Below are 23,450 nucleotides of genomic sequence, written 5' to 3'. Positions count from 1 at the left end.
TCGCATATACAGTTATGGGTGATTTGTATTTCTCCTTTTGTGAAATGCCAGCTCATGTCCTTTGTCATGCCTACATTTCTTGACCTGTGGTCTGGCCAACTTGTTGAGCCTGTTTTTGTGCAGAATACTGGATGAATGAGACAAGCACCTACTCTACAACAACAGGAAGATGCTTTTCCCACAACTTTGGCCCTGGGAGGACCTTGGGCTCTTCCACAGGAATAGAAGACTCTGGGAGGACCCTGGGCTCTTCCACAGGAATATCTTCTTACTTGTGGGTGAGGACAGCCCATTTCAAACCATGGACTGTCTGTACCTGGGCCATGGTTCACCTCATAGGCTGGCGCAAAAATGCTACCATTTTGAAATAAAAGTCTCAGTTCTGAGGTAATCTCATATTCATTTTAGTTTTATAGAATAACAGATTCATAGATTCTCCAAAACGTCAACCATCGCAGATTTAGATAAGGGAAGGCTTATCTGAAAATGCCATTCAGTTAAGTGCAAGTCTCCCAGGCACCTAAGAATGAAAGACCCCTATTCGGACTGCGAGGACTTTGATGATGAGCATCATTGGCTTATGCAACTGGAAATGCTCTGCTATTACAGGCCATTCACATCTTGATGGAACACTTGGTGTGGGCCAAGCAAAGTTTCAGGCTAGGAAGAGGGTGAGGAACCCTACAAAAAGCTTTTTGACCATGTATCAGGAGACACACACCCCTTTGTGCACACATGTGCATTCTGTTTGCATGTACCTGCACATGCAATTATTTTAAAAAGAACCTAAAGGGAATGACATGATAAAAAGAAAATTATTCATTTTAAATTTCTTCCTGTTTTTTTCCAAAAATAATTTCAGACTGTTTAAAGGCAAATTAATATAGTAATACTCCTAAGAAGCTTAAAGTTGCAGTGACTGCCCTGATGAACCTATTATGGGCACTAAAAGACTGCTTCCCTAAAGTCTGCAGGCAAAAAAGGAAACTGCTTCTTAAACCCATTGGAAAGACTTTCTGTGCTTTAATTACATCTACAAAGGACTATAAACCAAGGGTGGGAAACCTCCAGGTCTTTAATCTTATTATTACAGTCTGTGTGCTTCATTGCACTTGAAAACCACTTATGACTTCTTACATTTCTAGTGAAAATTGATTTTTAAATGCCTGTTTTTTACTCATGGGCTTCTGACCTTTGGAAAGAGAAAGATTTAAAATAGAACAATAAATCTTACATTTTATGTTTATTATTATTTAAATCAGAGACAATTTTAACTTGATGTTTTTATAAGACTTCTTTACAATGTTTTGATACTATATCTGATAATTTGATTATTAAAGTTTGGTGTTGTAAAGGACCATAAACTAGTGAATTTCTTAAAATGTATAGTTGAGATATCATCTAATGGTACACCTGAAATTAACTTTCTAGTTAATCAGATTTTGTTTTCTCAAATCATTCACAATAGCTCACTGAGATTCCACTGGAGTATGGGACAAAATATATATAGATGAGGAATATTTGATTTACTGTTTAGTGGGACTTAAATTAGCAAAAGAAATAGACTTTTCAGAGAAGAACAAGACATGAATAAGAATGAGAAATTTTTATCTAGGGAATGGTAATTGTATTAGCTTATAGTACAAACAAGCTAAGTAATGGAATAGTGAGGATGGCATATAAGTGAGGAAGAAGTGTCTAGTAGGTAACTAAAGAAGAGCCTTGGAAATCAGGTTCTCCGGCCTGTAGATGTAGGAGAGAGGACTTGGTAACCCTTGCTTGCAAGCATACTCAGGTGCCCTCAGTTCTGAAAATTTGCTTCTTTATCATACTGCAGCTCAAGGTCATGTTCTGCTTCTGCTCTTCTTTATTCATTCACTTAACAAATATTTATCGAGCATGGACCATGTGCCAGGTACTTTTCTAGGAGCTGAGAATACAGCAGTGAACAAAACAGACAAAAAATCCTGCCAAACTTCTTCAGACTATAGCCTGTATTTTGTCTTTCCATGTTCCCACCACCCTCCCAGTCTTTACCCCCTGCAACCTGATTTTTCCTCCACCATCACACTAAACAGCTCTCTAAAGATCGTTGATCTCCTAATCACTAAATCTAGTAACGCTTTCTCAGTTCTCATCTTCCATGGACTCTGTAGCATTTAACAGCATCCAACTTCCACCATTTAAAAAATTTTCCTTGGCCGGGCGCGGTGGCTCACGCCTGTAATCCTAGTACTCTGGGAGGCCGAGGCGGGTGGATCGCTCAAGGCCAGGAGTTCGAGACCAGCCTGAGCAAGAGTGAGACCCCCGTCTCTACTAAAAATAGAAAGAAATTATCTGGCCAACTAAAATATATATAGAAAAAATTAGCTGGGCATGGTGGCGCATGCCTGTAGTCCCAGCCACTCGGGAGGCTGAGGCAGTAGGATCGCTTAAGCCCAGGAGTTTGAGGTTGCTGTGAGCTAGGCTGACGCCACGGCACTCACTCTAGCCTGGGCAACAAAGCGAGACTCTGTCTCAAAAAAAAAAAATAAATAAATAAAAATAAAAAAAAATAAAAATAAAAAATTTTCCTTCCTTTTGGTTCTGTGATATGACACCAGTGCAATTTACCTCTGATTACTGTTACTGCTTCTTCCCAGACTCATTCTCTTGCCTCCTAAATATTGGAGGTCCCTCAAGTTCTACATTCTGCTCATTTCCATTTTCTCTCTCTCAAATCTTTTCCCTTGATGATTTCTCATGGCTTAAATCATTGGCTCTAACTAGAAGTACCCAGCATCTATTAATATATTCCCAGATCCTACCGTCTCCTAAACCATAATCCTACATTTCAAACTCTGTGCTGGAGGCTTCCATCTGGGCATCTGGTTATAATGGCAAGCACAATCTATTTAAAACTGAAGGCAGCATTTTTACCATTCAGGGTTCTCAATTGCAAACAACAGAAACCTACTCTGGCTAACTTAAGCAGAAAATGAATTCATTGAGAGGATATCAGGTAGCTTACTTGGCCAACAGGAAGACCAGAGGACCAGGAACAGAAAATGGGCAGAAACTCAGGCAGTTTGGGGCAGAGAGGGCATGACTAAGTTCACCCCATAGGAGGATTTTGCCCTGGACCTGGCTGCCCTCCTTTCTACCCTCACACAGGATCACTGCTGCTCTTCAGTTTCTCTTCAAGCATGGTCCCTGACTGCTAGTTTTTGTGTCGCTATCCCCTCGAATCCCCCAAAAGACCTGGGTTTCCAACTGGCCATCCAATTGGCCTTGGTCACATTGCCTGGGCCCCAGCTGCCAAAGATGACCTCTGATTCCCTCGGCTTCACACAAAAGGCAATTAATCACCATATTTTCTTTTCTCTAGTCACATCAGTTCTTTAACTTCCCATTTTCATTTAATGCTGCCGTCATTCTCTCCATCACTGGGAGCTGAACTTGGATAATGTATTTTATGCCTTTCTCTTCCTCCAATTCTGAAGTAATCAGTCATCCAGTTCTGTAAGAGTTTTGTTTGTCAATCATTTGTTGTTTTCCTTCACGCCATTTTTCCTTGGACTTTCTTAGCTTCTGTTCCATTACAACAGTCTCCTAATTGGATTCCCCACTTCCAGTACCTCTTCCAATTTACCTACAGGTTAATCTTCCTAAAGCAACACTTGGATCGTATATATCACTTTGCTGCTAAAACTACATTGTTGATAAATATCTTGGTCTAGCATTCAAGGATCCCTACAACAGAACTCTAATGACACTAAAAGGCAAACTGGTGCAGTGAAAAGAGCTTAACTTTCACATGTGGACTGATCAGCTCATAACCTGAATTTCCCACTTTCTAGCTGTATATTCTTGAGGCTCATTTTCCTATTCTGAAAAATGGGGAAAATGAAACCTACCTCTTAGGGCACTTGTAAATAAGAGCTTTGAAAGGTGAAATTGTGTTATATGTTGTATTTAGGTTGCACCATCAACCCACAGATGCTTATTGTGGACAATATTCAATTTCAGACTTGTCTGGTTCAAAACCTTAAGTAAGGTTTTCATCATTGTGGTTTTAACAGGGGCAGGTTAGGATCAGCTTGCTACATGTTTTGGGGGCTGAGTGGCAATCTAACCATCATATATAACATTGTTCCTAATTTCCAACAGCTGACTTACAAATGACCTTTTGGAAGTATTTTATTTGCAAGTAGAGAACTTCCTGTGTTATTAATTTTGAGAATCGAATTTCCCTGATGGGCTGCTTTCCACTCTAATATTGCTATTTAAAAGTATTTCGTTGCAGAATTGCAATTTTTCAAGAGGCTGCTATGAATTCTTCATGGGGAATATATATATATAGTTATGATGGACACATAACAATTATTAGTTATTATCTCTAAGGCTTGCTCAATATCCGGTAAATGTGATGAAGCCCTGGCACATAAAACGAAACTTAAAAGCTGGTTCCATAATCTCAACAAGTTTAAACCTCATTTCATGGCATAAATTCTGGGTTGGCACTGGGAAAACTTAGCTCTGCAGCTGAGGCTGGTTCTTTTCTCTCTGCCCGTCATGGGTGGCACCATCAGAGCTGCCACAATTTGCCTTAGTGGGCATTCATTCATTCACTCATGCTTCCACGCGGCAAGTCCCTCAACTGATAATCCCCACAGGATAGATTTCAGTCTCTATAAGCTCTTGGCAAGAATTTACAGCACTGCTAATTGCTTGATTCTTCTCTGAAGTAAGTCTGGAAAGTCTTAGGTGAAAGATAACAATCGTGCCAAGATTGGTAAAACAGTTATTTAATAAGTATGATATTTTAAACTGGTCTCTACAGATACAGTTTGTGGGTAAGTATGTGAGTTAATATGTACTGCAACGTATTTTATATTTTTTTGTTTTTGCATCTTTAATGGTCTTTAAAAAATCAACACATGCTGATATGATTAAAATAATATAAAAGTGAAATTCCCTGTATTTCTCCTCTACCTTTTTCTTCCCCTGCTTAATTTCATTTCCCAGGGCCAGCTACTTTTTGCACTTTGGGGTGTCTCTTCTCACACACTTTTTTTTCCTCTTGCAATAATTTTGAAGTTCTCCCTAGGCATTCTTTATGGTTAGAAGTTAGAACAACATTGCTATTTAACCTCATACAGATTTTGGAACTCTTTTATACACTGCATATGTTAAATGTATTATAAAACCAAAGAATCCTTTTTTTCCACTCTGATATTAATTTCTTATTTTGAATGCCAAAGGAAAACATTTGAGTTTTTTTCTCTATCATATTTATGCTTACATGGGACCATAGGTTTATACAATCTACATAATTCTATGACTATGGGGTTTCATTTTTAAAATAACATTCAAATAATGAAATGAAAGGAGGTGAAAACCCAGTATATTAAAAACAACTTAATTTCTGCTGACACTTCTTTTAAAATGCCTGAGGGAGAGAAAAGCAAGCTGACATAGTTTATAGTTACCTTCCAAGGTCATCTAGCTGGTGAGTAAAACACAGAAATCTGTATGGGAATCTTAATTTCTTCAAATGTTAGGTCAAGGCTTTGACAATAGGTGTTTTATGTCTTCACCTTTATGTATTTTGAAGCTCCTCCCACAATATCATTTTGACATAGAGGAGAAGGTAAGTATGTGCAGAGTCAGTATTCTGTGTATAAAGAGAACATTGTAAGTTTTTATTATTTGATATAGCTATATTTAGCCTTTTACAATAATTGGGCTCCTGAAAGATGGTGCATATTTTATATTTGCCTGAATTAAATTATACTTAAATGGTTCAAAGTAAAGGGCAAGGGTTGCTCTGTATTGATAATAATCTAAAGACAAATCCTTTGTTAAGGTGAAGAATCCAAACCACCATTCAGTAATTAGTAATTGTTTATTTAATAGTACATTTGTATTTTTGTGTGTTTGTTTGATGATAATGTTCAGCTAAATTTCCATTTTGAGAGATTTATGTTAAATTCTATTTTATTATTTTACACTTAGTTTGTAAGATCTAATTTGATAAATATTAAACAGAAAAATTAATTCTGGCTGCTTTCAAACAGTAGGGCTTTGGTTGTTGAAATAACGTATTTAGATTGACTAGTTTTTAGAGTTCTTTTATGTTCATTATTCAGTAAGTGTATATTGACCAGTTCTGTAATTTGCACTAAGTATATGCTGATGAGCAAAAACAAACACAGTGTAAGCCTACTTATAATAATACCACCACCCATTACTGAGTGCTTACAACATAATGGGCTCTGTTCTAAGTGCTTTATATATATTATCTCATTGCATCCTCTCAACAACTCTATGAAGTATAGGAATGTTGCCATCCCCATTTTACAGATGAAAAATCTGAGGCACGGAGAGATTAGGTAATTTGTTCGATGCTACATAGCTAGAAAGTGGTGGGGTTGGGATTTGAATCAGTATGATCCCAGAGTCTGCAGGTACTTCTCCAAATTCTACAAGCTTTCCTTGTAGTATACAGTCTAATAGGTGTGACACTTATTGAATAATTATTCAAGCAAATGAAAAATAATAATGACTCTGATGAATGCCATGAATGGGGAGTGTGGCAGAAACCATTTGGCTGTCTCCAAAACATTTCTCTTTTTCTTCTGGATACACAGACTACATTTCTTAGTCTCCCTTGCAGTTAAGTGTGGTCATGTGATTAAGTTCTGGTCAATAGAATGTGGACAAAAGTGACAAACAAACCTCCAGGTGTGGACCATAAAACATATGTATACCAACATACCAAAGCAAGTTCTCATTCTCTTAATTGACCTAAGGCAGGGAGTGTTATATGCAGACATAGAAGAGCAGCTATCAGCAGTGGTTAGGCTTAATAGAAACTTACATATATGAAAATACCAATAGCAGAGGAAACTTTGGGTTAGTCATTTAATTTTGAAGGAGGAAACTTTAGACACCATTTAGTCTATAACCTGAATTTACTTTGGCTACCTTATGACTAGTCTCCACATAGTATTTTATTCAGAAGTAATACAGATCTGATATTCAAAAAAGAAAAGTAATTTAGATTTTTAAGGATTTTTAAAGAGGCACCAAAGAGGAGAATTACAGTGCAGGAATGTTTAACAATCCTTTCAACCATTTAACTCCTATAAGTCCCTCTCATCATGACAGTTGCTGCTTCATATTTCTTATCTCCCTTCTTCAGTCTGTCCCTCTTTCCTGGAATTCGCTTTAATATGATTCTCTTATTCTCCCCTAACTCAGTTTGGTCCCTGAGCACCTTACATTCTCTACTCTAACGGGCACAACCGACTCCCAGGAGGGACTTCGCAAACCATAGGAAGGTCTTTAGAAGGAAGCTTGGGTTCTAGTTCTGCTTCATATCCTTGAGCACGTCTTGTGTTTTCTAAGGCTCACGTAGAAATGTCCTCCCTCTTAAGAAAGGGTTGAGCAACATGAACTCTTGGGTCCCGTCCAGCACTAAAATTCCTCGCTTCTGCTCTGTCCTAGGCCCTGCGGCTGTGGCAGTGGAAGCCTCAAGCCAGTCAAGACGCCTCGCCCCCATCTGTCTCTCACCCTACGGGAGGAAAAGGAGAACATTTCCCTCTTTGTTGCTTCTTTAGTGCCTTTGTAGGACAGATGGGGTGACCATCTCCTGGCAGGGTGGCTCCAGACTTGGGCTCCGCGGGCTCGCCAGGGAATGTGGGGATAGAGGATCCTTCGACGCACCTGAGTATTCCAAGCCATAGGCTACCCTTCGCCCCCACCCACTCGGAACCAGCTGCAAGACAAAGGTCCTCGGCCCTCAGCAAGAGCACCGCGCAAGCGCAACCACCAGCCCAGCGCGAAACAGACGGACTCGGAGGCCGAGGCAAGGTGAGAGGGAGGGGTCGGCGAGACCCCGCCTCCATGTCGTCACGTGGGAGGCGGGGTCGGAAGCGTGACGGCGTGCGCGGGGCGGGGCTAGCGCTGCGCGCGGGCGCGGGGGCGGGGCGCGGCGCGGTGCTTGCTGCAGCTCCCTAGGAGGGAGGCCGGGCAGGCGGCGGAGCGGCGCGGCTCTCAACCTGACGGGGAAGTGGCCCGCGCGGACGCTGCTAACTATCCCGGGGCGGACGGACGGTCGACGGAGGCGGGGGCTGGGAGCCGAGCCGGGCGACCTAGAGAGCCAGACGGTCAGGCTCAGCGTCGGCCACTCTGTCCGCTGAATGAAGTGCCCGCCCCGCTGAGCCCCGAGCCCGGCGTTTTCCCCGCAAGATGGACGGTTTCGCCGGCAGCCTCGGTGAGTACGGCTGGGGAATCCTGCCTCTCTTGCGCAGGGTGGGAACCTTGTTCCCTCCACTCACAGCCCAGGCCCTGCTCTCCACCCTGCCCCTCTGGGTGGCAGCAGTTCCGCTGCACATGTTCCCTTCGAGGCTGCCGCCCCTCCACAGACTCCAGTGGACTGAAAGCCCCTCCCCCCCTGCCCAGCCCTCCTCGGAGCCAGACCCTCCTTTCCTCCCAGAGCCCCCTCCAGTGCGGGGCCCTCCTTCCCCCAAAGTGGGAACTCCTCCCCCTCTCAGAGAGGCCCCCAGTAGCTGGTACACCCCTCCCCATACACTCATGGCTCCCCCCACAGACTTTCCCTTCAAGGTTCGGACACCCCTTTTTCAAATCCAGGCCCCTTTTCAGGGTACAACATTCCTCCCTCTTTCCACATACCGAGCTCTCTTTGGGGGTGGGGACAACCTTTGCCCACACAGAGGCTTTCTTTTAGAGTAGGGGCTTCCATTCCCTCTTCAAGAAGGGAGCCCTCCCCACCCCGCAGTCTTCGCTTTAAATTTGGAGATGACTTTTAAGTATCCCTGCGAGTAACTGACAAGTTCCCTTCACTCCCCCCACTTCTCTGAACATTTTGCAGAGGTGGAGAGACCCAGAACCCCTGAAGCATCATTTGCTTAATACAGGAAAGGAAGAGGTGCATCTGTGTTGGGGGACCCTCTTTAAGAGCGAAAGCAGAAGTGTTGTCTGGCTCTGCATGCATGCATGCTGGGGAGAAGTAATTCTGCCTTATGAATCCATAGGAAAGGGGGCCTCTGTTAGGGAAAGAAAGGATTCTCCATTTTTGGAATATGTTGTCTTTGTGGAATGGAGAAAGGGAAGAGGCTATTACTAAGTAGGCTGAAGTATCTTTTCACTGTTCCCTTTCACCTGAATAAAGGTAGCAAATTTTGTAACTGGCTAGGGGAATCAGAACTCCAGGCTGGTACTCTGTGCCCTATAACCTGTGTCTGGAATTACTACTATTCTTTGAGGCCATTGGAATCTGGTTACAGTAAAGATTGAGCTCAACTGTTAAGGTGGTGAGAGAAACAGTTTCTGCTTTGGCTGATACTGCAGTTATGTGATACCTGCTGCTGGATTTGTATTTTGAATATTTTATGTGCAGGTAGCTTGTATTCAGATGTCTTTATTTTCCATTTCTTTGTAATAAATCCCTAATTTGTTAATGTTCATGGATCAGTGAATGATATGGTCACAGGCCATACTTTAATCTACCCAGTGTTGGGATTAGATAGATTTTTAAAATCTAAAAGTAAAAAAGTAAGTCGAAGAGCAATGGGCTTATTATAGGTACTAAATAGTAAAATCCATAATTTTGGCCTTGACTTTTTCTTGGGAAGAAAAATCATTGTTATTAAAGTGCGTTGAGAGTGGAAATCCTAAAATAGGAGGCAACTGAGTATTACTCTTCCCTCCCTAAAGGCACCTGTTGTCTATTATCTAACCTTTAATGTCTTATAATTCCTTACGTAGTAAGTTTGTTTCATTCTTGGGCTCCTTTTCATTGATTCTTTTTTAGCCTCATGCCTCGATTTATTCACTAGTTCATTTAGGAACTAGTGAATAAAGACTTGTCCAATTTGGCCATTAAAGGGGTGATCATATACTAGGGTAAAAATTGAGTGTCTTTTTGGGGGATATTGTCAGGCTGTGAGATCTCTGTAGTGTGTTGGCTCCTCAGCCTTCAGGAATGGTGAGATCACTACTCACTTTTACTTTTCTGGGGTTGGTTCCGGGGACTTCTGGAGGGCTTGCCATAGCTTCATCTTCTGTGTTTTGAAGGGAGTCTTTCTCACCAACTGGAGCACTTGTTTATTTTGAAACATTGGAATATGCTTTGTTAAATAATTTTATGCCGTAACCAATTTATGAGGCAACTGATGAGAAACTTGACAGATAAAGATGAATTGCAGTTGGGGCTCCCACTTTTTATGAAGAGTGTTATTGCTAATGTTTTAAAAATCCTAATGTTGGATTTTTAAAATTCATTTGATGCCATCTTTTGGGTGATATATGATGAGACTTTTCCATTCTTTAGATAATGGTGTTAATTAGGAGCAGGGGAGATATGCCTGTCTCTAAAGAGAGGAACCTGTGTCAGGCAGAGAGGGAAGGAAATGGTTCCTGGCAGTATTTCTGGAGCTGCTCCTGTAGAAGATACTTCTCAGCAGGAGCTCTGTGCTTTCTCTTTCTGTCCCCTTTGTAAGAGTAAAACTAGGCCCCATCTTAATTGAAACCTTAAAGGGTTGAGGGTGGGGGAGGAGTAGTGCTGGTATATTTTCCTGGTAGCCTTTAAGCAGAGCTCTTTGCGCAGCTCTTGCCAAATTGCTTGTTTCTGTTCTCTGCAGTTAACTAGCCTAGAGCTTAGAGTTACATTGATCTTTATTTTATCATCAGGAGAGCCATGAATATAAAGACAAACACTTATACTCTAGTAGATGTTTAAAAACTTTTTTTTAACCAAACAAGAATTCAAAACATGTGAAGTTCTTCTGGGGTCACAAGCATTTATTTATTCTCAAGGAAGTCTACGTGTGTATCTTCTTTTACATACTAGATGGGTTCTCGAAAAATTGTGAGAAAACTACATTTTTGTAAGCAGAAAAATTGAATGCTTTAAAAACAATGATTCTAGAGGAGTTGAATATTTAAGGGAATATGGTGGACCATTTTGTAAAGTGAAAAACTTTAAAAATTCAATTCGTACCCTTGATTATTGAGTGTTTAAGAAAAACACTGCATTATGTGCATTTTATAAGATGTCTAATAGCAATTAAGACTATGCAGGCCTTTTGAAATCATAGAGAGGAATGCTAGGCAATTGACCCATTTTTAAATGCCACATTGAAGTTATATACTGCTTCAGTAGTTGCATTGCGTTACCTTTGTTTTACCTAAAAACTGAAGGATGGTTTTAATCTCTGCAGCTGATGAATTTCAGGCAGTTTGTGAGCAGGTGCTTGTACTCTGGAATTTCCCTTAGGTATTGTATCTTCTGGTTCATGAATTATGGTAACTTAAAAAGGCAGCACTTTGGAAACAATTTTTTTTTAAACCTAGGTGAGAAAAGTACCCCAAATTACCTTGATGTCTTGTCTCCAAATCACTACATACATATACACATAAAGAATGTATATGCAGTATATATTTTAAATCTCATATCTATGTACGTATGTGGGAAACTATTGATACCGCTTTTCTTATGGATTTCATAAAGCAGGGATTGGATGCATTTCATGCTTAATCTATTTACAGTCTTTTTTTCATAATAAAGGTTTTAATTTTGAGACTTTCATCTTGGAACTAACCTAGAGGTTAGTCAGTGTTTGCACTTTAAAGAAAGTGTATACTTAACCATGTCAGCTTCTTTAAACTTTTTCTACCTCAAAAGTTAAAAAACAAAACTCAAAACCTTTTTTTCCCCCCAGAAGAATCGTAGTGAATGAAATTGTAGGGCTAGTATCTGTAAGAAACATAATGTTCTGGGTAGAGGATATAAATATTGACGAATAGTAACAATATGCTTCAGTTTAGGGACTATTTTAAGAACGTCTTTTAACATCACATTAAAACTTTGATTTCTCATCACATATATAGTCTTTCTTGAACAATGCAGTATATGATTTTTAAATATTAATCTAGTCTAAAGCATTCTTTGTATTCAAGTAAAAGTGTTTCTCATGTAATAACATTGGGGAGGTTTTTTTTAAACAACTTTTAATTTCTTATTGGTTGCCTCTCGAAGGGCTCAAGATAGGCTTAAGTCATATAACACGATGTAAATAGTAACTCTCCACTGGTTAGTAGAGCATCACTAACTTGAGTTTAGCTAGAGTAGTTCTCAACATCTATGTGGATTAACACTGGATGTGGACCAGCAATATTCTTGGTTGTTCTTATGGGAAGAACAAGCAAAAGACACACTTCTTGTTCTTTAGGCGCTCACTGCTTTCCTGGTTTTGAATAGGTACTGTCTCTAGAGATGTTTTAAACATAAGTAAAGTACCAGAAATTGAGGGTGGAGGGGGGAAGCACTATTTATAATGCTGTGCTGTGTATCAAGCAAGTAACTTCTGAAAACATTTGGAGATTGCTAGATTTATCTCTATAGAGCCTGGCTTTTTAAAACAATGAAATAATTTATTTAGCAGTCCAAATTGTAGGGGATAATATTACTAGTTCTTTTTCTGTCTTATGTTTAAATTTGAATAACATGTAGAAAAACTACTGTATTTTATGTGTGGGAGTCCATTTCTATAACATGTAAAAATTCAATGTTCATGAGAAACTTGAGAAAAACATTTTGATTTTAAAATAGATGAATTCTAAGACTTTTAAAAAGTTTAAGGAAATAGGGCTGGGCGTGGTGGCTCACGCCTGTAATCCTAGCACTCTGGGAGGCCGAGGCGGGCGGATTGTTTGAGCTCAGGAGTTCGAGACCAGCCTGAGCAAGAGTGAGATTCCATCTCTACTAAAAATAGAAAGAAATTATATGGACAGCTAAAAATATATATAGAAGAAATTAGCCGGGCATGGTGGTGCATGCCTTTAGTCCCAGCTACTCAGGAGGCTGAGGGAGGAGGATTGCTTGAGCCCAGGAGTTTGAGGTTGAGGTGAACTAGGCTGATGCCACGGTACTGTAGCCTGGGCCACAGAGTGAGACTCTGTCTGGGAAAATAAAAAAAAAGTTTAAGGAAATAATCTACTTAATTAACTTATTACCTCAGTGTGGAAGATTCCCAAATCTATAATGTATTTCTATGTCTGTATATGATCTCGTTTCTTAGCTAGCTTTCCTTAAACTGTTACAATGCCCTAATTTTGTATATTGCTTTATAGTTTACAAAGAGCTTTTTATCGCAGTTAATCTGCATACCAACCTTGGGAGATAAATTATTAGTCTTTTATAGATGAAACTGGGGTTTAGAAAGTATGCTTTTTAAAAAAGTTTTATTTGAGTCTAGGGTTTTTCTTTTTTGGAGGAGGACTAATTTGTGGGATTAGTTTTTCTTTTTGGAGGTAGGACTAATTTGTGGAGATACTATTTTTAAATAATGAAAACTATAAAAGAAACAAGAGTAGGAAAGTAAATGATCTTTTCGCTAGCTCATTGGTACACAACTGATGTTAACATGTTGACATACTTGTTTTTAGTCTTTTCCTATGCCTAGTTTTTTAATAGTTAAAATCATACTATAGATAATAATTTTGCATTCTGGTTTTTTCATTAGATTGTAACCATTTTTTTTTTCCCCCAGTTGAACTCAGATTTTTCTGATGGAGTCTAGTGTTCTTTTCTCTACCCCGTTACTGATTCATCATAATCCTTGGGTATATGAAATCTAACACACCTGAATCTGAACTTCTCTTTTAAATCAGCTTCTTTTCCTTATTTTCCATGGACTGTAAGTATCACCCAGCCTTGAAATCTCACGTTGAATTTCCTGCCATTTTTGCTGACCATCTCTTCTCAGACTTGCCAATTCTTGTCACCTTTTCTCATCCCTTTTCTTTTCTACCATGATAGTTCAGATACTTATTATTCCTTGCCTGGATTATCGTGTAGCCTCAAGAATCTGCACCTCTCCAGTTTATTTTGTACAGGGCCCTCAGATGAGTCTTCCTAAAGCTGTGCTTGGATTGTGCCACGCACCTCAGATTGCTTCTTTGCCTTAATGACTAAATTCAAACACTTTGCTTCTTCTCAAGTTCTCTGTTATCTCTTTCTACTGTCCTAAAGTGTTCTGGTCAAAATGACCTATTTTTTGTTCCCCAAATTTGGTTTACACTTTTCATATTTTTGTCCCTGTGACTATTTTTAGAATCCTTCAAGGCCCAACTCAATATTGTTTCTTTTCTTTTTTATTTTATTGAGACAGAGCCTTGCTATATTGCCCAGGCTGATCTTTTAGCTCTGGGATCAACCAATCCTCGTGCCTCAGCCTTATTGTGTCTTTTCTAAAAACCCTTCCTTATTTATTTCCTTTCATTCCCAGCCCGAAGTATTCTCCCCTGAACACTTGATAGAAACACTCTTAGATGTCTTATAGTTGTAAGATAGAAGTAATTGTTACAAATCTTAAAATTATTATGTCTTATTTCCCTAAGCCAAATTATACACCTGTTGAAAGATGACACTCCCGTGTGTCTTTGAAATCTCACAGTGGAGATTTCATGATCCAGGAAAATTTGTAGGAAAAAAAATTCAGGGATTAGTGTATAGTTGGCAACTTAACTTTCACCTTCATACAATGTTTTATAAAAGAATGACATTTGAAGACCAAAAATAAATAATATATAATCTCAGAATAAAGATTTAAAAAGTTATTTAAAAGATTAAATAAGTCATTGTGTTCTTATTTTTCTCATTTCATCTGAAATATGTGAAACATTCTAGACTTTATTGGGAATCTGATAAAGAACTCTGCTAGGTTCTAGGGTAGTGTTTTGAAGTGCAAGTCATGTACACGACCTATTAAGGGATTTTGAAGTCAGATTTTATGTTGGTCAAGAGTAACGTTACAAAAATGAGGAGAAAAGGAAAGAAAAATGAATATAAAATATCAGTGCTTCTCATGATAGTGTTTTGTGAAATTTTAAAGTTCTGTTATATGTGTTTGCCTTAGATTGCAGTATAAAGTCTATTTCTTTTTGTGTCACAGTCAGATGAAAGGTACAATTTTAGTGGTTAATCCGTATCTTTGAGAGACTGGATGATATATATGAAAAGGTGAATGAGCAATGAGAAGTAATTATGAATTGTGTGCTATGTCTTTGTAAAGTTTTTAGAATCTGAATATGATTGGAATATGTTTAATATCAATAGCAGCAAAAAGATATCTATAGTTCTAGAATCGGTGCAGTTTAGGCAGAGTCAATATATAAAAATGTGGTTTTATAAAGTTGATAGGCTAGTGTATATTTACTTTGCAAAAGGATTATTTGCATTGAAAGTGGATTTACCATAGTCTTTTAGCTTTCCTGATGGAGTTGTCTGTGTCTTGACTGGTTCCCCACTTCCTTATTGAGCTGTTTAAACTATATGAAGTCTTTAAGGCATGGCTCAAGTACATTTTTTTCCTGAAAGCTACCACTGATTATTCTAATCTTGACATTCAAACCCTTGCATTGTAGTGCTCCTAAAGTGGAGAAGACTGATCACTTACACCTAAGGGATCTGGGAGTGTAGCCAAACGTTGATGTCAATTTAGTTTTAAAATTCATATGATTATTTTGCAACCATTATAAGGATTGGTTCAGACAGGAATGCTAAATCTAGGGGGATATTTTGATGAGGAACAGGACGTCTACATGGTCTTAAATTTCTCCCCATATATTGCTTATTAGTTGCAAGAGGAAAAACAGTAACTCTATACAGTGGTGAAATCAGACAACACCTTGAATGCATGATCAAAATAAATACCACCAGTGGGCATTGTGTGTCTCTGGATGTGATGCCTGAGAAGGATACATCACTTAGGTTGTTTTCCAGCCATGAATGCACAGCCTGAATCTAATCATGAGGAAACTCTCAACACCAAATGGGGAATATCCTATTTTTTAAAAAGTAGAGGAGATGTGTATGTGTATATGGTGTGTGTATATTTATATTAATGTTATAAGACAAAAAAGGCTGTGGAAATTTAACAGATTAAAAGAGACAGAGATAACAGCTAAATGCAATACCTGATTCTATACTGGATCTTGTATTAGAAGAAAAAATACAATAAAGGAAATTATTGGATCACTTGGCAGAATTGAAATATGGATGGTAGACTAGATTGCATCAATGTTTAATTTACTGAAGTTGATAACCATCCTAAGGTTATGTAAGAGAATGTTTTTATTCTTAGGAAGTACACACTGAAGTTTTTGGGATAAAGGGCCATGATTGTAACTTGCTCTCAAATGTTTCAGAAAAAAATAGGTAATATAGGCTGGGCGCGGTGGCTCACGCCTAGAATCCTAGCACTCTGGGAGGCCGAGGCGGGTGGATCGTTTGAGCTCAGGAGTTCGAGACCAGCCTGAGCAAGAGCGAGACCCTGTCTCTACTAAAAATGGAAGGAAAATTAGCTGGACAACTAAAAAATACATAGAAAAAGTTAGCTGGGCATGGTGGCACATGCCTGTAGTTGCAGCTACTTGGGAGGCTGAGGCAGAAGGATCACTTGAGCCCAGGAGTTTGAGGTTGCTGTGAGCTAAGCTGGTGCCACGACACTCTAGCCCAGGCAACAGAGTGAGACTCTGTCTCAAAAAAAAAAAAAAAAAAAAGGTAATATATATGTTTTATATATACATGTACATACGTATATACATATATGGAGGGAGGGAGGTAGAGAGGATGCCTGCACATATGCAAATAAATCATATGGGTAAAATGTTAACAATAGGTGAATTTGGCAAAACTGTATGGATATTCTTTGTACTATTCTTGTTCTTACAGCTTTTCTGAGCTTGAAATTATTTTCAAATGAAGTTTTAAAAAAAAATCATAATAACTTTGCATTATACTCCATAATACAGCATTTTAAAAATACGAAACTATCTCCTCTCCCAGAAGATTCCAGGCAAACCTTTGCGATAGAACTGTGGCTCCAAGAATATGTTCCATGTATATATCCTGTGGGCTTCCTTTTATCCCTAGGCCTCAGTTTGAGAAACATGTCTCTGGGCCAGAGGTAGCTGTGGTTTAGATTTAGTTGACAGACATGTTTTAATTGGCTCTTTTGAGTGTTTTATTTTTTATTTTTATTTTTTTTTCTTTTTTTTCCGTGCTTCTCCATGGGTTGGATTGAGTGTTTTAAAAATCAGGAAATAGGCTGGGCGCGGTGGCTCACGCCTGTAATCCTAGCACTCTGGGAGGCCGAGGCGGGCAGATTGTTTGAGCTCAGGAGTTCAAGACCAGCCTGAGCAAGAGCGAGACTCCATCTCTACTAAAAATAGAAAGAAATTATATGGACAGCTAAAAATATATATAGAAAAAATTAGCCAGGCATGGTGGCGCATGCCTGTAGTCCCAGCTACTCAGGAGGCTGAGTGAGGCAGGAGGATTGCTTGAGTCCAGGAGTTTGAGGTGGTTGTGAGCTAGGATGATGCCACGGCACTCTCTAGCCCGGGCAACAGAGTGAGACTCTGTCTCAAAAAAAAAAAAAGAATTTCAGAGAAAAATCTGGATTTTTGGTTTCTGTTGCAAAACAGAATAATAATCTTGACATTCTGTACTTGTATTCCAGATGGTCTATATATTCACTAAGTGGTGTGTCAGGTTAGTGGCTTCAGTCCCTACATTACACCCAGCTTGTTTCAGTCACTTACTTTATTGCTTGGCCTCTATATACATATGTTTGCAACCTTTACCTTGTCCAAGAGATGGTGAGGGTGTCTGTCCTTTTTATACCCATAATGATTTGAACATTAAGTTGCTGAACTGATACCCTGTCACCCCTGATATCTTAGTGTTTATTTCCTACAAACAAGGATATTTTCCCAATAACCATGCTACAGCCAACAAAATCAGGAAATAAATATTGATGCATGACCACTGTCTAACCCTCAGACCTACTCTAGTTTTACTAATTGTCTTAAAAATGTCTTTTATAGCAAAAAGATCCAGTTCAGAATTATTAATACATGTTGAATTTAGTTGTCATGTCTCTTTAGTTTCCTTCCATCTGTTACAGTTCCTTAGTCTTTTGGGCTTCATGAGTTGACACTTGGGAAGATTGTAGGCCAGCTGCCTTATAGAATGTCCCTAAATTTGATGTTTTATCCTGATTCAAATTATACGTTTTTGGCAGAAATGCCACAGAAATGAAGCTGTGTTTGTTTCATTGCATTCTGTCAGGTGGCACACAATTTTGATTTGTCCCATTACTGATGGTGTCCATTTTGATTATTTGATTAAGGTGGTGTCTGCCAAGATTTTCCACTGTAAAATTACTGTTCTTTTTTTCTTTGTAGTTAATAAGTATTTTGTAGGAGGTGCTTTGAAATTATGTAAATATTCTGTTCCTCATCAGACCTTCAACTTACTGGTTTATTTATAGCTATATGGATTCAGGTTTCCTGAGTTTTTTCCCCAATGGATTATAATATGTTACTATTTACTTTGATGCTCAAATTGGCCAGTGGGTGCCCATTCAAGCTGGCTTCTGTGGTTTTTGACATGTTCCCATTATTCTTTTAGTACTTTCTTCCTTTCTGACACAATAAAATGATTCAGGCTCATTTTATACTCTCTCTGCTACAGCCCTGGAATCAGCCATCTTTCCAAGAAGCCCCAGCTCTTCTCATGGAGAATGGTATTTAGAAGCCAAGCTCTGTACACTATTGTGCTCACTGCCATCAGATTCTTCTCTCAGTAGTTGAAACTAGGGAATACATGTATGTGCATATGTGTGTGGTGATATATAGATACATTCACATCTGTATTTATTTATTTTTACAACAGCATAGGGTTCATTTTAGTTTTCTCCCTTTACTTATTTATTTATTTATGCATTTTGAGACAGGGTCTTGCTCTGTCACCCAGGCTGGAGTGCAGTGGCGCAGTCAGAGGTTATTGCAGCCTACAACTCCTGGGCTCAGGGAGTCTTCCTGGCTCAGCCTCCTTAGTAGCTAGGACTGCAGGCATGCACCACCATACTTGGCTAATTTTTTTATTTTTAAATTTTTTTTGTGTTGAGATGGGTCATGCTTCGTTCCCCAGGCTGGTCTCAAACTCCTGGCCTCAAGTGATCCTACCATTTCAAACTCCCAAAGTACTGGGATTACAGGTGTGAGCCATCGTGCAAATTTCCTCTTCTTATAAGGAGATACCAGTTATGTTGGATTTAGGACCCACCCATGTGACCTCATTTTCACCAATTACCTCTTTAAAGACTCTCTCCAAATACAGTCACATTCTGAGGGACTAGGGGTTAGGACTTAAACATGTGAATTTTGAGAGGGGACACAATTCAACCCACAACAACATGCTTTTTATGTAATTTTAAATAAGGTTCAGGTGAGAGTTTGAATTATGTCATTTTAAGTTAGTGAATATTTTTTATGGTTCTCTAGTAATGTTGTAACTGCATAATATTTTATCTTATAGTTAAAAATGTGTTAAACACGAACTAGATCATTAATGTAAACTAGTTTGAAGGTATTTGCTGTCAGTAGGAAGTCATTCAGAATCATATTTCTTACTCTTATGTTTAATATTTAAATAATCTCATATTTAAATAATCAATAATTATCTTAGATCAAGTTACTGTTAGGTGGTGTGTGTGTTGGGGGAGAATTGGGTAAAGAAAATATATTTAAGCAGCAAAATCAATCATGTCTTTTTCCACTTAACATGTAATGATCTTTCCTTCTCAGCAAGGATAAGTATAAACTTTAATGCATCATATTTCATTATTTGGACATCTGGTCAACTTAAGCTATATACGTAGAACATAATTTAACTTATTCTTGATGACTGATGGTGTTTATTATGAGTATTAGACTTGGTGCCTTTAAGAGCTGTTTGTATGGGGCCATTTATTCCATACATTAAATGACTCTAGACAGTTACGACTAGACAGTTTTATAATTGTCTTCCTTGTTGCTTGTCACCTAGTGTCAGTGTGCTTTACCCTTTCCTCTCTTTGTTTTTAATATCTCACTTGAATTTATATTTCTTAGAAGAGAAAGCCCCTTCTTTAATTATCAGACCTAAAATTTGACAGTAATTTCTTGATATCAGATATCCCTAATTGTCTCATAAATGTTATTCAACAGTGGTTTGTTTACATCAGGATTCAATACATTAACTGCCACCCTAGAAAAAAATTTTTTTTCCCCTGGGGCCATGGTGTTTTATTATGAAAATAGAATAAAAACTTCGAAAACAAAACGATCTTTTCTAATTTAATGAAAAATTTGTTATTTTTTATTGTTTTCTGTGCATGCGTATATGCAACTTGGAAAATAGTTCACACAGCTCCAAGATGAAGAGACGTGAGTTACATATGCCTCACAAGGCCCTGGACTCAAAACTAGCGTGAATTAAATACAACTCACATGGCGGTTAATGTGTTAAACAAGATCCATACATTGCATTTGATTACTGTGACTCAATCTGTGTATTCCATTGCCCTTTTCTTTTTTCCTTTGCAGTTTGTTAAACTATGTGTTTTGTTTTATAGAGTTTAACACAGTGTTAATTATATATATCCTTTAGTGTTATTTAACATGTTTCTTTGTCTTCTGTATGCCCTTTAAATTGAAACCCATGGATTTGTTATATATTTGCTGTATTTCAGTCTGCCACAGCTATTGTTCTTTTTGATTCTCAGATTTTCCCATCTTTGGCTTGTGGGAGCACCTTTAAATTGGCTCCTGAGTCCTGACCCTAGTGGTCTTTCTTGCTTTCCGATGGGACAAGATGTTCCAGACTTACCTTTTACACATCCTGCTCCAGTCCAGCAATCAGCTCTTTCTCCAAGAAGTTGTGGTTCCTTTTATCATGAAATGGTATTCTAGTCTCTAGAGGTACTTGCTGCTACTGGCTAGGTTAGTGTTTCTAGTCTAGCTTTTCTTTTTGTTTCCTATCTTAAATCTTCTGTGGGCTGGGAAACTAGGTAACAAAGCTTGTTTGATTTATATAAGGATTATTTTGAGCCTCAAAAAAGAAGAACTCTGAAATCAAGACCTATCATTATTTAAATTGTATGGTATAGCACCTACAGTGATATGTTCATGCTTAATAAATATTGCTAATGTTTGTGATAATGTGAATAACAAGATACCAGATATTTCTCTGAGTAAAATGATTGACATCTGAATGAAGTTCTTAACAAAATGAATAAGCTTTTAGCTTACAAACTTGATAATATATATGTAATAGACCATTTATGTTCTCTGTATTTTCTTTTATATATCTATATATTATAAACCATTTATGCTCTCTGTATTTTCTTTTAAGATTATCAGGTAAATCTATGGATCAGTGAGGTATTAGTATATTGCAGTCAAATAATGCTGTATTATCCTTGTCATACTCCATAGTAAAAATGCACTTCTTTTCTCCTTTTTAAAGTCTTTTTCCAGAGAGTGTACTTTTTCTGACTTTCCAAATTGATGACTTCCTAAAGTTGAGATAACTTCCTGTTTTAAAGCAGAGCTGTTCAGTATTGATATCATTTTTCCTGAAATCATTTTTGACTCTTGCATGCTGATCTTGAATTGACTATGCTGATCTTTAAGTGACACTTCAGAGCAAATGACAAAATTTGTTTGCATTTTTCTTTGAACTGTCTGTTCCAGAAAAGTGTCATAACTAACTACTGTTGACAAGTGAGTGGGAGGGGATGTTTTTAGTTTTTTAGAAAACTTTGAAGGATATCCTGTTTTCAGTTTAGTTGGGGCATATAACCTTTCACTGCTTTGAGTACCTCTTGGCATTCATCTTACTTCTTTGATCTCCTCCTATTACCATTAGTGTGGGAATATTTGTGGCACAAATGATTTCTCAAGTTTTAGGATATAGTATTGTGGATTATTAGAGATAAGATATTGGGGAACAAAGTTTAGAATAAAGAGAATTGATTGGAAAAGTAATCAATATTTGACTTTTTTTGAACTTTTTAATTGTGAATGTTTGTGAATGGAATTTAATTGACTATATATGTGCTGAAACTCCTTATCTTGGTTCATTAGTGCATACTATTAATAATATAATGAGACTGAGGTTATGGTTTTCAGTCTTATATATGTCACTTACAGTTCCTGGTGATAGAATAGATGTACTTTTATTAAGTAGATAAAGTTTTGATTAGCTTCTGTGGATCATAACACTGTGCTAAGTGTGGTGGAAAATCGGTGAATGAGCCACTCAGTTCTTGCTTTCATGAGGCTTATAATTCTGTGGAGGATTCAGGCAATATTTATTTGGGAAATATTTATTGAATGCTTGGTATGTGCTCAGCATTCTTCCAGCTAAAAACAAAGCCCATATGGATCTTGCAATGTAGGTTTTTCAAATATAGAGTGATAGGAATTGTTATGGTGAAGTGTAGGAAGCTTTGGGACCAGGGAATGTTACTTTAGGCCTGTACCATCCAGCTTTTTTTTTTTTTTTTTTTTTTTTTCTTTTTTTCCCAGATGCATGTCTTTTGTTTAGAGTTTTTAATCAGAAAAATAGAGATCTGGTCACAATGTCCCTTCTAGCTGTTAGAAACAGCTTAGAGAAATGACATTTACTTCCCCATCCACTGTACTCCTGAACACTTGAGAAAATGACAGGACTACCAGTAGAACTCACTTGGGTTGCAGTTTTCAACCTACATGGGTTCCATCATCAGCTGTGCCCTCCTGATGTCATTCTGATTTAAGGTAGTGAATTCAAGGATTTCTATCCTCTGTTACATGTATAAATGGTAGTTTTCTATATTTGCTTTTTGTATGTCTTTATGAGTCTTGTGATCTGTGGCTTGCTTGCTTTAGGAAGTAATAATTGACATTATAATTTATGGGCTACATTTTAAGACATTTGATTCGTATGAATAACTTATTGAAAGGGGGAAGCAAGGCAAAGACACTATGATGTCAGGAACTATGTCAGATATTTTACATAACTATAGTAACTTTCTAAAGGACCAAAAACATCTTAATTTTAACTTAAAAAATACCCTCAAGGGTAACTGTTAAGTAGATTGAGTAAACCTGAACCTATTATTACAACCCTTCATTTGGGGATTATGGTTATAGTAATATCTCTTGACAGCTTTTTGGTGACTGAAATTAATCGTGGCTCCCAGAATGAAAATCTAATAGTTTAACGCATATTTATTAAGCAAATACTACATGCCAGATGTTGGTTCCATACTTGGAATATGTTAGTTAACAGAACAAAAATCCCTGCTCTCATGAAGCTTCTAGTGAAAAGAGACAATAAACAGTTTTCATTAAATGATTCAGTCTTAGGAGGTCAGTAACTCCCATATAAACATTAATGTCTTCATTGTCAATTATAAACATATTATTCCCTTTTTATTTTTTTGAGAATAGATGTTGGTGAGCTAACCTGTGGGGTTTGATTGTGTCAGATAAGCTTAGAGAAAAGCTTGAGGATGCAACAGTGGGTAGTTAAAACATTGACAGCTGTGCTAAGGCTGCTTTGT

At 38.0% G+C, this 23,450-nt stretch overlaps 1 protein-coding gene across 1 annotated transcript in view; it reads left to right on the top strand.

The window, feature by feature from the left end:
• Nucleotides 1-7,982: 7,982 nt before the first annotated feature.
• EML4 (EMAP like 4) overlaps nucleotides 7,983-23,450 on the top strand; it is a 150,258-nt gene continuing 134,790 nt past the window's right edge. Inside the window, exon 1 of the mRNA XM_069494487.1 lies at nucleotides 7,983-8,260. Coding sequence (XP_069350588.1) covers nucleotides 8,236-8,260 — 25 coding nt within the window. The 5' untranslated portion in view covers nucleotides 7,983-8,235. The remainder of the gene's footprint in view (nucleotides 8,261-23,450) is intronic.

The sequence above is a fragment of the Eulemur rufifrons genome, chromosome 19 (assembly GCF_041146395.1).
Source record: "Eulemur rufifrons isolate Redbay chromosome 19, OSU_ERuf_1, whole genome shotgun sequence".
NCBI classification, from domain to species: Eukaryota; Metazoa; Chordata; class Mammalia; order Primates; family Lemuridae; genus Eulemur; species Eulemur rufifrons.
This window is presented reverse-complemented; position numbering and strand designations above follow the sequence as displayed.